The sequence below is a fragment of the Lathamus discolor genome, chromosome W (genome assembly GCF_037157495.1).
Source record: "Lathamus discolor isolate bLatDis1 chromosome W, bLatDis1.hap1, whole genome shotgun sequence".
Taxonomy (NCBI): domain Eukaryota; kingdom Metazoa; phylum Chordata; class Aves; order Psittaciformes; family Psittacidae; genus Lathamus; species Lathamus discolor.
The window spans coordinates 3,852,050-3,866,903 of record NC_088908.1 but is presented as its reverse complement, the minus strand read 5'-3'; the positions used below and the strand labels follow the sequence as shown (position 1 = coordinate 3,866,903).

General features: G+C 40.2%; 1 protein-coding gene across 1 annotated transcript in view; it reads right to left on the bottom strand.

The window, feature by feature from the left end:
* LOC136004340 (homer protein homolog 1-like) overlaps positions 1-14,854 on the bottom strand; it is a 111,590-nt gene that overhangs the window by 13,289 nt on the left and 83,447 nt on the right. Inside the window, exon 3 of the mRNA XM_065660771.1 lies at positions 13,265-13,396. Coding sequence (XP_065516843.1) covers positions 13,265-13,396 — 132 coding nt within the window. The remainder of the gene's footprint in view (positions 1-13,264; positions 13,397-14,854) is intronic.

The following is a 14,854-nucleotide window of genomic DNA, read 5'->3' as shown; positions in this document are numbered from 1 at the left end:
GATATGACAACGGTCCTAAAGGAAAGTGATTAAGAAATAACCACCAGGGGTCCCAGAGCCCACTACCACATTTTAGTGCACATGTGGGAGGGATTCTCTAGAAGCAAGATGTAATGTATGTAACCTAATGAATATGTATAAGGACAATATAAACACAGCCTCGTTCATGCTTGGATGAGACACGCTAGGAGGAGCTATCCCCTGTCTCTCCCGGCGCCACAATAAAGAATACCTGCTTGTCAACTTAAACTTTGTTGGCGAGTTCCTGGAGATTTCTCCAAATCAATTTGGCACCCCAGATGGGACAATCTCTGCTCGGCTGCAGGACCCACTGAGGACAGGGCTCCCTAGGGCCCCTGGGACAAATTTCCCCGGAGGGACCCCTTGACTCACTCGGATCACTGCAGGAGCAGACAAGGACCATTCACCATCATTTTAAAGGTATTCTTTTGATTTTTTTATTTTATGGCATTCCGTAAGGCATAGGAGACATCCTATGCAGGAATGCCGATTAGTGTTCCATAAGGCATAGGAGACGTCCAGCGCAGGAACGCAGGAACGTGGTTAATATTCCATAAGGCGTATGCAGGAATAAGACCCACTATGGGACCCTAATAGAACAGTTCATCTGGGACTATTAAATGAGTATAGAAACTGAAATTTTAACAGAATGTGAGTCATAATATAATACTCTGATATTACCCCTTAAAAAGACAGATGGAAATTACAGAATAGTACAGGATTTAAGGGCAATAAATAAGATAGTAGAAGATTAATATCCAGTGGTTGCTAATCTGTATACCCTTCTAACAAAACTTAAGATTTGAATTGGCTTGGTTTACCGTGTTGGACCTGAAGGATGCCTTCTTTTGCCTACCTTTGAGTTCTGAAAGCCAAGTATTGTTTACTTTTGAGTGGGAAAACCCTGACACAAGAAGAAAAATACAGATGACCTGGACAGTATTACCACAAGGGTTCAAAACCAACTCTACTCTTTTTGGAAACCAGTTAGCAAAGGACTTGGAGTTGTGGGAAAAGCCACCAGGAGATGAAGTGCTATTGCAATATGTGGATGACTTATTTATAGCCACTGAAACAAAAGGAATTTTTTGGGACTTAACAGCTATCGAGTTTCTCCACAGAAAGCATAAATAGCCCAACATCAAGTATTATATCTAGAAAATGAGGTGACTGCAGGACAACAGACTTTGGGAGATGTGAGAAAAGAGACCATCTGCCAGACTCTGCGGCCACAGATGATCAAAGAGCTTCATACATTCCTAGGTATGACTGGATGGTGCCACCTTTGGATGGACTAATGGTGAAGCCCCTCTACGAACTCCTAAAGGTGAGCACAAAAGCCCTTATTTGGACTCGGGAAGCAGACAATGCTTTCAGAAATTTAAAAAGGAGTCTGATGGATGCCCTGGCATTGGGACTCCCTGATGTTACTAGACCTTTTCTACTAATTCTCCCATGAGAAACAAGGGATAGCCCTGGGAATCCTGGCCCAAAATTTGGGGCCATATTGGAGGGCTGTAGCTTACTTCTCCAAACAGTTGGATGAAGTTAGTAAAAGATGGCCCAGTTGCCTGAGAACAGTAGCTGCAGTGATACTGAACATTCAAGAAGCACGAAAATTCACTCTTGGACAGAAAATGACAGTGTTGGTGTCCTATACTGTCTCTGCAGTGTTAGAGGTAAAGGGGGGACATTGGCTTTCTCCCCAGTGATTCCTCAAGTGTCAGGCTATCCTGATGGAACAAGATGATGTGGAAATAGCTGTTACTAACATTATCAATCCAGCTTCTTTCCTTACTGGAAACACAGGAGAACCCCTCTCTCATGACTGTCTGGAAACCATCAAAACAGTATATTCCAGCCAACCGGACTTAAAAGAAGCCAAAAGAATTGATGAAGAAGGTGGCATAGAAGTGCAAGCCTTGGTCCCAGATGGTAAAATCCAAATTGAGGATGAACCTAAGTATTCTAAGGAGGATAGGAAATTAATTGATGATTTAGGAGGGAAAATACGAGAGACTGGATGGGCTAAGACCTCAGAAGGAAAATTAATAGTTCCCTCCACATTATTATGGGCTATAGTCATGGCAGAACATAGGAAAACTCACTGGGGAGTAGAAGCTTTGTATGCACATCTACTCAAAATAATGAGAGCTAGGAATATGTATACTACTATTAAACAGGTAACACAACAGTGTGAGATATGTCTACAAAATAATCCTAAAGTGGGGCCCAAAGCCCAATTAGGACAGATAGGGAAAGGAAATTATCCAGGACAACAATGGCAAATTGATTTCTCAGAACTCCCAAGAAAAGGGGGGTTTCAATATTTGCTGGTAATGACTGATACCTTTTCAGGCTGGCCAGAAGCTTTTCCATGTCAAAGTAATAAAGCCAGAGAAATGACAAAAATACTTTTACAGGAAATAATACCAAGATTTGGGGTCCCAGCGACTATTTCCTCAAATCAAGGACCTCATTTTGTTGCAAAAAATTGTCCAACAAGTAAGCAGACTTTTGGGGACAGATTGGCAATTACATACCCCTTATTACCCACAGTCCAGTGGTCAAGTGGAAAAAATGAATCATTTAATTAAATTGCAAATTGTGAAATTGGGACAGGAGGCTAATTTGTCTTGGCCTCAATCACTACTTCTGGCCTTATTGAGAATCAGAATTAAACCAAAGTTGAAGACAGGTTTAAGTCCTTTTGAAATTTTATATGGACGACCATATATTGTCCAAGAAGGGACTTCAGGACAGAGTGGAGAACCATCACTCAACAATTATGTAATAAATATACATAGCCAGCTTAAAAATATAGAAAAATTAGTCTTGGGAACTAGAGCTTGAGGTCTTGATGAACCTATACATAACATTGAACCTGGAGACTATGTATATTTTAGATCTTTTTCAGAATCACCTCTAGAACCAAAGTGGGAAAGTCCGTTTCGGGTGCTGCTGAATTCTCATATGGCAGTTAAGATTAAAGAGCAAGCATCGTGGATTCATCATACCAGAGTAAAGAAAGCCCCTAAGCCACAATGGGAAGCAACATCTACTGTACCTCTGCAGCTTCTAATTAGACAAAACAACTGTATTTTGAATAATGGGAATTCAGCCTTGGAATCAGAATTTATATGTGAGATTGATACAGAATGTGACCAGGGTTATACATAAGAGTGATTGCTGGATCTGTACTCAGCCTCCTAAATCAGGAGAAAAGCCAGGTGTTTCTTTTATCCTTCCTATCCCCTTTAAAACCAATTGGAACGAATTACGGAAAAACCCTGTCTATACCGACAAGGACCACACAAATCTGCAGGTTTTGATAATTCAGGCCTCGAGTATATCAGAAACTAAATGTGTAACCACTAACAAAACCCATAATCAGGGCAACGTATCAGTAGGAGATTACCCATATTGTAGCTGGGCAATGCAACTATATCTTCGGAAACCTTTGACTAACTATTGAAATGTTCCTGAAGGGAAAGGATGGTATTGGTTATGTGGAGAAAATGCTTACAAAGCTTTGCCTCCTAATTGGAAAGGAACATGCACATTAGGTGCAATAGTTCCAATTTTACAATCATTGACATTCATCCCTCTGGGACTTGGATTCGAAGTTTTATCAGAAGAATCAAACGAGGATATAATCCTATGGCCGAAAGAAACACTGGGTTTCATAGCTTTGTTAGATGGCTCATTCCATCTCTAGGTGTTAGTGAATTAGAAAAAGCAATTATAAATATCTCTGCTGCACAGCTCACTTGGATTTAAAAGTAGTCTGACCATTTTCAGAAATCAATTGGCATGAGAATTGGAATCCTGGGAAGCACCCACCCAGACAGGAACTTTACTACAGTATGTTGATGATCTGTTAATTGCTACTGAAACTGAGAAAGAATGTGTTCAATGTACTGTAGAATTGTTAAACTTTCTAGGGCTAAATGGATACCGGGTATCTAAATCAAAGGCTCAACTAATTTGAACTCTTATTTAGGATTTACAAGATTTTATTAGTTTACAGGATTTTATTAGTATCTTATTTAGGATATGAAATAACAGGAGGACAACGAGAACCTGGAGCAGCTCGAAAGGAAGCAATCTGTCAAACACCACGACCATCCACGGTTAAAGATCTCCGGGCATTTCTGGGAATGACAGGGTGGTGTCGACTCTGGATCCATGATTATGGTGTTCTGGTAAGACCCTTATAGGAGCTGCTAAAAGAAAACCCAACCTTTCTAAAATGGACAGATCAAGCTGAAGAGATGTTTAAAAGTTTAAAGACAGAACTCATAAGAGCTCCAGCTCTGGAGCTTCCGGACATAACTAAACACTTTTGGCTATATTCCTATGAGAAACAGGGAATAGCCTTGGGAGTTTTGGCTCAAAGATTGGGACCTTATAAAAGAGCAGTGGCTGATTTTTCAAAACAGCTGGATGAACAAAGTAAAGGCTGGCCTGGATACTTGAGAGCAGTGGCAGCAGTTATCTTAAAACATCCAAGAGGCCCGAAAATTTACACTGGGACAAAAGATCACTGTGTTAGTGTCACACGCAGTATCAACAGTCCTAAAACAGAAAGACACTCATTGGCTATCACCATCGCGTTTCTTGAAGTGTCAAGCCATCCTAATAGAACTGGATGATGTGGAAATTGTGATCAATAATGTTGTGAATCCAGCATCTTCCCTTCAGGAAACCCCTACCGAACCGCTGGTTCATGATTGCTTGGCCACTATAGAGACAGTATACTCGAGCTGATCAGACCTGAAGAAGGAGCCTCTGGAGGGTGCAGATTCCTGGTTCACTGATGGCAGCAGCTTTGTTAAGGATGGTAAACGAAGAACAGGATACACCATAACTACAACTTCAAAGGTAATAGAAGCTAAACCATTACCCTCTAACACCTCAGCACAAAAGGCAGAAATAATAGCCCTGACTAGAGCCTTGGAGTTGGCAAAGGACAAGCAGATAAACATATGGACTGATTCCAAATATACCTTTGGTGTAGTTCATGCACATGGAGCAATTTGGAAAGAACGAGGACTTTTAAATACCCAGGGAAGACAAATTAAACATGCAACGGAAATTCTGCGATTCTTAGAAGCTGTACAATTACCTAATTAAGTGGCTATCATACATTGTAAAGGACATCAAAAAGGTAACTCTGATCAAGAGATTGGAAATAATCTGTCTGATTGTGAGGCTTAAACGGGTGGCAGAAACAGAAAGAGTTGAGGTGATGTCCTTAATTCCTGACAGTAAACTGGTAATTGAGCAAAATAAACCTAGTTACTCTAAAGAAGATATGAAACTAATTGAAGACTTGGAAGGACAGGAAAATTAAAAGGGTTGGATAAAAATACTTGATGGGCAAGTAGTGATCCCCTATAATCAGTTATGGAAGTTGATACAAGAAGAACATAACAAAACTCATTGGGGAAGTAATGCCTTGTATAAACATTTAAACAGATCATAGGAAGAAATTTCTATACCATAGTGCAATTAGCGATGAAACAATGTCAACTATGTCTGAAAAAAAAACCCTAAGACTGAGAACAGGAATCAGGTAAGGACAGTTGGAAAAGGGAATTATCCGGGACAACAGTGGCAAACAGATTTTTCTGAATTACCTAGGAAAGGAGGCTATTGATATTTATTGGTAATGACAGATAGATACTTTTTCAGGGTGGCCAGAAGCATTTCCTTGCAGGGCAAATAATGCAAAACAAGTGATTAAGGCGCTATTAAATGAAATAACACCTCATTTTGGGGTACCAGCAACTATCTCCTCTGACCACGGTACACATTTCATTGCAAAATTATTACAAGAAATCAGCAAGAAATTGGAAATAGATTGGCAATTACATGTTCCATATAGGCCTCAGGCCAGTGGGCAAGTGGAAAAAATGAATCAGTTAATTAAACAACAGCTTGGGAAGATTCGTCAAGAGACTAAGTTATATTGGTATCAAGCATTACCATTGGCCTTATTGAGAATCAGAACAAAACCTCAGTCAAAGGAAGGAATTAGCCCATTTGAGATTCTATATGGAAGGCCATACCAATCCCAGTTCAAAGGAGAAAGTCTTCAAGAAGTTGGAGAAGGATACCTTCAACAGTTCTTGATAAACTTGGGAAAACAGTTAGAAGAAATAAATGGCAGAGTGTTAGGGACCAGGGCCAGAGGTTTAGATTATCCTATTCATACTTTTAAGACAGGAAATTCGGTTTTTTTATTAAGAATTTTGCAGGTGATGCCTTAGAAGAGGAGTGGACCATGCCAGGTATTACTGACTACTTTTACAGCAGTGAAGATAAAGGAACAGCCTGCTTGGATACATTACTCAAGAATCAAGAAGGCGACAGAATCAGAAAAACACCAGAACCGAGAGAAAGTATGGCATGTCAAGTCTTCAGGACCCACACATATGAGATTACATCGATCATAATTTGGACTTATATAATAATAGGTGTAGAAGCATGGAATCAAAATCTATATCTGAGATTGATACAAAATGTTGCTAGTGTCTTAAACAAGAGTGATTGTTAGATCTGTACTCAGCTACCTAAATCAGGAGAGAGACCGGGTATTCCTTTAATTGGCCTCCCTATCCCCTTTAAGACAAACTGGAATAGATTATGGAGAGACACCATTTATACCAACAAGAGCCATACAAATTTATAGGTTTTAAGAATGTCAGAAGTTAAATGTGCAACCATTAACAAAACTCTTAATCAAGGCAACATGTCAGTAGGAAATTACCCATATTGCAGCTGGGCAATGCAATTTCACCTTTGAAAACCTTTAACTGGTTATTGGAATGTTCCTGAAGGGAAACTGTGGTATTGGTTATGTGGAGAAAATGCCTATAAGGCTTTGCCTCCTAACTGGAAAGGGACACGCACACTAGGAGTAGTGGTTCCCAACTTTACAGTAATTGACATTCAGCCTTCTGGAACCTGGGTTTGGAGTTTTATTAAAAGAATCAAATGAGGATATAATCCCATAGCAGAATGAAACACTGCTTTCCATAGCTTTGTTAGATGGCTTATTCCATCTCTAGGTGTTAGTGAATTAGAAAAAGCAATTGTAAATATCTCAGCTGCAATTGAGGAAATGGAAAATCAAACTGCTGATGCTATTCTAGCATTACAAGAAGAAATAACAAGCCTGTCTAAAGTAGTGCTCAAAAATCAAGTAGCATTAGATACACTGTTAGCATCACAGGAATTTGTTCTGTAATCAATGATAGCCGTTGTTCCAATATAGGTCAAAGTGGAAGAATTACTACTGATCTAAAGGAGATGTGGAAACAAGTTAAAATGAGGAGGCACAGGACAACACCTAGGGGGGATTTGAGGAAATTTGGGAAAAATTAACATCATGGGTACCAAATGTCTCCTGGTTGAGACAGTTGTTTTTTACTATATTGGTAATAACAGGAATGGTTTTGATTACATGTATAACGGTCCAATGTTCCTTTTGGTCTTGCAAACAATCCATTATGAACTATGACAAATGAAAGAGAAAAAATAATTAAACATCAATTAGAAACAGGAAAATACTAGAGGAAATATTAAATAAGAATGAAATAACTCAGTCACAAAAGAATTTGCAAGAGGACAAGAAAAAGGTGGATTGAAGAATGGGGTTGATTGAAGAATAGGGTTGTAAATAAGTAACTTCAAGGACATTAGGCTTTGTTAGCAACTATAGAGAAAAGGAAATTACTAAGATTAGCTTTACCAGAAAGCTTTGCGCATGTGGGAGGGATTCTCTAAAAAGTATGATGTAATGTATGTAATCTAATGAATACGTACGTTTAAGGACAATATAATCACAGCTTTATTGATGTTTGGATAAGACACGCTAGAAGGAGCTATCCTCCGTGTCTCCTGGCGCCACAATAAATAATACCTGCGTGGAAATTTAAACTTTGTTGGTGACTTCCTGGAGATTTCTCCAAATCAGAGGAAAGAAGGAGGCTGTTAACCCAGGAAGCTGGGAACTAGTAACAAAAAAAAACACCAAAAAAGGAATAAGAGGACAATTAAAAGCAAGGGGCTTCCTCCTAAATCTGACATCCCCACCCAGAACCACTTTGCAGCTCTGCAGGGGGCTAACGAGGAAACACACTCGCAACATGAAGTTGCTAAGACACTGGCCATCATATTTGAAAAATCATGGCAGTCAGGTGAAGTTCCCGACGACTGGAAAAAGGGAAATATAACCCCCATTTTCAAGAAGGGGAAAATGGAAGACCCGGGGAATTACAGACCAGTCAGTCTCACCACTGTGCCTGGTAAAATCTTGGAGCACATTCTCCTGGACAGCATGCTAAGGCACATGAAAAACAACAAGGTGCTTGGTGACAGCCAGCATGGCTTCACTAAGGGGAAATCCTGCCTGACCAATTTGGTGGCCTTCTATGATGGGGCTACAGAATTGATGGACAAGGGTAAAGCAGTTGATGTCATCTACCTGGACTTGTGCAAAGCATTTGACACTGTCCCACACGACATCCTTCTCTCTAAATTGGAGAGATGTCGCAGCAGGGAGGAATCAAGACATGACCATTGTGATCCATAAGCGTGATTTGTTTATTGGGCTTCTACCTCCGGTTAATATAGCAACAATAATACATGAATATGCAAATACTAGGTGCTTGATTGGTTCTGGCATAAGTAAGGCATTGCGTAAGCTCATCATTTTTGCGGTTAAACTGTGTACTTTTATATCCTCTATTTTTATATGCTTATCTTGTTTATTAGTTAGTGTCCTTGTCTATAATTGGCCAGAGCATGGTGCTTCCCTCCAGATGCCCCTCAGTTCCTCATTATCTGGTGCAAGTAAGTCTGCACCATTCTCTAAACAAATGTTCTATTTCAGCTCGTTGATGGGAACGTGACCTTTCTCTGTTAGCCACGTCTCCACAGAGAGATATCAATTTGATGGATGGACCACTCGGTGGATAAAGACCTGGCTGGATGGCTGCACACAAAGAGTTGTGGTCAATGGCTCGATGTCCGGCTGGAGACCAGTAACGAGTGGTGTCCCTCAGGGATTGGTGTTGGGACTGGTCTTGTTTAACATCTTCATCGCTGACATGGACAGTGGGATTGAGTGCGCCCTCAGCAAGTTTGCCGATGACACCAAGCTGTGTGGTCCGGTTGATATGCTGGAGGGAAGGGATGCCATCCAGAGGGACCTTGACACGCTTGTAAATTGGGCTGATGCCAACCTTATGAAGTTCAACCATGACAAGTGCAAGGTCCTACATCTGGGTTGGAGCAATCCCAGGCACAGCTACAGATTGGGCAAGGAAGAGATTCAGAGCGGCCCTGCAGAGAAGGACTTGGGGGTGCTGGTCGATGAGAAAATGAACATGAGCTGGCAGTGTGCGCTCGCAGCCCAGAAAGACAACCGTATCCTGGGCTGCATCAAAAGGAGTGTGACCAGCAGGGCAAAAGAGGTGATCCTGCCCCTCTACTCTGCTCTTGTGAGACCTCACCTGGAGTATTGTGTGCAGTTCTGGTGTCCTCAACATAAAAAGGACATGGAACTGCTGGAACAAGTCCAGAGGAGGGCCACAAGGATGGTCAGGGGACTGGAGCACCTCCCGTATGAAGACAGGCTGAGGAAGTTGGGGCTGTTCAGCCTGGAGAAGAGAAGGCTGCGTGGGGACCTAATAGCAGCCTTCCAGTATCTGAAGGGGGCCTATAGGGATGCTGGGGATGGACTCTTCGTCAGGGACTGTAGTGACAGGACAAGGGGCAACGGGTTAAAACTTAAACAGGGGAAGTTTAGATTGGATATAAGGAGGAAATTCTTTCCTGTTAGGGTGGTGAGACACTAGAATCGGTTGCCCAGGGAGGTTGTGAGTGCTCCATCCCTGGCGGTGTTCAAGGCCAGGTTGGATGAAGCCTTGTGTGGGATGGTTTAGTGTGACGTGTCCCTGCCCATGGCAGGGGGGTTGGAACTAGATGATCTTGAGGTCCTTTCCAACCCTAACTAGTCTTTGATTCTATGATTCTAACATGAACAACCGGCTGATGCACTGGTAAAGAAGATCTCTACTGGTGCTGCCAGGAAAAAACAGAGGATCATAGTAGTAGGGAACTCCACTTTGAAAGTCACGGAAGCACCCCTCTGTCGGCCTGACCCACTCTCAAGGGAGGTGTGTTACCTACTAGGGGCACGGATTAGGGATGTTGCAGAGAGGCTGCCTGCTCTAGTAAGTCCAACTGACTATTACCCACTTCTAGTCATCCATGTGGGTGCTAGTGATATAGACAGCAGTAGCCTGGAGAACATTAGGAAGGACTACAGAGCCCTGGGAGATGTGGTTAGGATCTCTGGAGCTCAGATAATCTTTTCATCAATTATCCAGGATAAAGGGGAGGACCTTGAAAAGGGTAGGTGGATTTGGCAGGTTAATAAATAGTTAGAACAGTGGAGCCATAGTCAGGGGTTTGTATATTTACAACATGGGACTCAATTTGGGAGGCCAGGTCTCCCTCGACAAGGTTGCTCAGATCTCAATTGGGAGGGATTATATAGGAAGTCTCCATGGAGGATAAACGAGCTAGCGAGTGCTAGCTAACGAGCCAGCGAGTGCTGGGAGTTTTTCAAGAACACTCCCCTGGAAGTACAAAATCAGTTCATCCCCTTTAAAGGTAAGGGAAGTAGGCAGAGCAAGAGACCCCCTTGGCTTAACTTTGAGTTTCTAAGTCTGCTCAAAACCAAGAGAAGTGTACCAGAGACAGAAAAACAGACGAATACCCCTTGAGAAATTCAAGGGAATTGCCAGGGTGTGCAGAGATGAAGTTAGAAAAGCAAAAGCCCAGCTCAAACTGTTATTTGCCAGAGATGTCAAAAACTACAAGAAAGGGTTCTTCAGATATGTAAACAGCAAGCAGAAACGGAATGAAAATATTGGCCTGCTGTTAAACAAGAGAGGTAAATTAGTCACCTACAGCACTGAAAAGGTAGAGATTCTCAACCACCACTCTTTGGGCTCTGCCATTCAGCCAGTTTTCAACCCAGCAAAGAATACACCTATCCAGGCCATAAGCAACCAGTTTCTCCAGGAGAATGCTCTGGGAGATATTGTCGAATGCTTTACTAGAGTCCAAATAGACAATGTCTACAGCCTTTCCTTCATCAATCAGGTGGGTCATCTAGTCATAGGAGATCAGGTTGGTCAAGCAGGACCTGCCCTTCATGAACCCATGCTGACTGGGCCTGATCCCCTGTTTTTCCTACATACACTGGGTGTGCACACTCAGGATGATCTGCTACATGACCTTCCCCGGCACTAAGGTCAGGCTGACAGGCCTCTAGTTTCCAGGGTCATCCTTCCCAACCTTTTCGAAGTCAGTGAAGGAAGAGCTGATATGTGAATTATTGGCATGTCTTACTCCATTAATTCTCATAGTCACAATAATCATCCAGAAAGAGGTTACCACTGTTTCCCTCTACCCTAGTAATCAGCTTAGGAGGACAAAGGCACATGAACCAAAAAGGAACAGTCCATAAGTCAAACACTTGATATAAGCTTTGAAATCATCTGCTTGCTTAGAGTGACATACAACCTGAGAATAACCAGGTTATTAGAAGACATTACTTTTATTTAAGAAAGCTCTTGGGAGACCTTGAGTCTTCCAAAACCTAAAGGGGGCTTACAAGAAAGCTGGAAAGGGACTTTTTAAAAGGTCATGTAGTGATAAGGGCAAATGGCTTTAAACTGAAAGAGGGTAGATTTAGATTAGATATAAGGAAGAAGTTCTTTACTGTGAGGGTGGTGAGGCACTAGAATAGGTTGCCCAGAGAAGTTATGGATGCCCCATTTTTGAGCAACTTGGTCTACTGGAAGGTGTCCCTGCCCATGGCAGAGGGGTTGGAACTAGATGATCTTTAAGGTCCCTTTCCAACACTTACCATTCTATGATTCTATTATCTCCTCTCTGTTTCCTTCATAAACCTGTTGATATCAGTCACAGACTTGGTAAGCAAGTGCCTCTAGGAAATACACCAATTTAAATAAATGACAAAGTTTCTAAGTTCACTGAAGCAACAACTTGTGCACAAATGCATATGTGTATCTTCAATATTAATATCACTCAATTTCTTGGGTTTGAGTTGCTTCATAGAAATGAAAGCTATTGAATTATGAAAGGAAGAAATCTTACAAGTGTATCACACCATCCAAATAAAGCAGATGTACTGATTCTCTTTTTAATGGCTTTCTGACAGGCCCATGTTTATCCTTGGATAGTGACAATTACTTTCCCAAAAAGGCCAGTATGATTTTTTGTTTATTTAGGGTTTTTTTTAATAACAAGCCAACTATTATTCCTTACTCAAACATTTATTATAGATTCCTTTTTGTTGCATTTGGGTTTCCAGATCTTTTGTATATTTCAAAGATGAAAATTCTCTGTTTAATGTAGAAACATATTTTTAAACTGAAAATGGAATTAGTCATCTGGAGAAAAACAACACTGTCTTTTACAGGTTCCTGGACTCATCAATAACAGTAGGGATTGTAGAAAGGGTGCTCACAGGAGAAAAAGGAGTCATTGCTTTCCTTGGATTAAGGTTGACTTCCATCCTGCACAAGTAGACCAGAAAAAAAACCAAACTCCTAGGTAGTATAAATTTAAATTTCTGTATTCCAACAAGAAAAGTTTTCTTTTACAATGACTATTTTTCCTACTAACTTTACTTTAAGCCTGCACATATTGAAATATCTGTAATTTGATGCACTACACAGCAGAAAAGTGAAAGTGAACACGGTTTAAAACACAAAAATGCATCTGAAGAAAACCAACTTTGTTTTTTTCTAGGAGATCTAAACACAGAGGAAATACTACATAGTCTAGTCATTTAAATTCTATCATGAAAAACTGCAATGAAAGAACAACTTTAAAGAAGAGAAAGAACCTTAACAAAACCTAACAAATGAATACATAGAAAGCATTAACAGCATACACTGTGATAGGTTAAATCTTCCTCCTTTCCTCAATCAGTTAAAAGAAAATTCATAGGCAACAAAGTGTTATAACAATATTGGCTTGCCTTTTTACATTATAAGGATGGATACAAAACCTTTTTTGTAAATTATTTTTAAATAACAGTAGTGAGCACTGAGTCAAGATATAAACCAGCAGGAATCAAATACTCTTAAGCTGCTTGACTGGCTGAATAGTGATCATTGGTCATACTTACTTTTGAAAGGTGATGTTCAGATGAAAATCCCAAGCCATAGACTGCATTTGCCCTGCTGTCTGCCCATTGGCCAAACTTTTGGGATGTTTTAGTAAATGTCATGTTGGGGGTGATAGTGCTATTTATTATTGCCTGGGTGAAAAAAAAAAAACAAACAGTTGTAAAAGACAGGTTCTGTGGTTTTGATTATATTTTTAAGACTACTAAATAATTGAAAATGCCAGTATTATAGACAAGTATCTGTGTACACTAAATGAGACAAACTTGCAACTAGGAAACAGTTTTCTAATTCAATTACAGCCAAAATTATGAAAGCAGATATTAGCATACATTCTTTAAAAGGTGCAAAAGGGAGGCACCTGTTTAAAATTGCAAGTAATCATTTAATATTTAGCAAGTCTAAAAGAAAATCCTTTAAAACATCCACATAGGCTAATGAGGTCAGAACAGAGGAACTAGCAGTCTTTTCTTTTTTTTGTCTCACAAGTGTATTTCTTTGTCCCCTAAAGCAATGCTTCTAAGATACACTGTAAACTCAACAGTTGCATTCCCCCTGTTGCATATGCAATCCTCACTAGAAAACATGCAGTATAACAAGAAGCACAATCTATTTTTAAGTTTCTGTATTGCAAGAATCTGTGTTTCCTTTATAAACACACAAGCATGACTAACAGTGATAAGTTCATACACTACCTACAGAAGAAGAGCTACTCTTAGATTTTTCTTCTCTAGTTCTTGTGATGTGCAGGATGGAAGAAGTGCATCTTCAGCATACAACTTCTGCTAATGTAAACAAAAACTACAACTATTCAGTTATATGCTGGTTCCACTAAAACCAACTGAAGTTTTCCCATGGATTTCAACAGTACTTTCATCACATTAAAATTTGTCTAACATTCTAAATCTGTGATGTGGAACTGTTCAGTTGACTTAAGGTATGTCAGGATAAAGTCTTATAATGACACCAATGGATTACATTTAACTAAAAAAATTATGGCTATTACTGCCAGTGTGAACAAGAAAGGCTACCCATAAAACCAGATATGTGCATTGGAAGTGAAATGCAGGCATGCTTTCTCATCTGTCTGCTGCTACTAAGAGTTTGAGACACATTTTTTAAAATAATTCACAGCCCTTTTCATAAAACACTGGTTGGTAGGTGTTTTGTAATATCCATGTGAAAGTAAATGTCCTTAAAATTTCCCAAAAAATAGTATACACTGTGAACAGAACAGTTCAGGAAGAATCTTTCTTACATGTCAGTTATTGTACTCCAAAGGTTATTGCCAATATGGGTCCTACTGTCTCACACTACAGAGTTGGAAATCTTTTGAACATGTCTGTGTACATGCTTTGTTCTGCTCCCATGAAACCATAACCCCTGCCTTACCCCCAGCATTTCAAAGCTGGTGATTACCATAGAATCCTAGAGCAGAAAAAAAATAAAAATAATAAAATCACAGGGTCCAAATCAACTTCTCTGTTGGAGATAAAGAAATCTTAATTTTATTCTTTGAATAGCAGGAACCAAACTGATGAAGAGAATAATATTTTCTTTGGATAGTGACAGTGAGAAACTTCAACATCAGA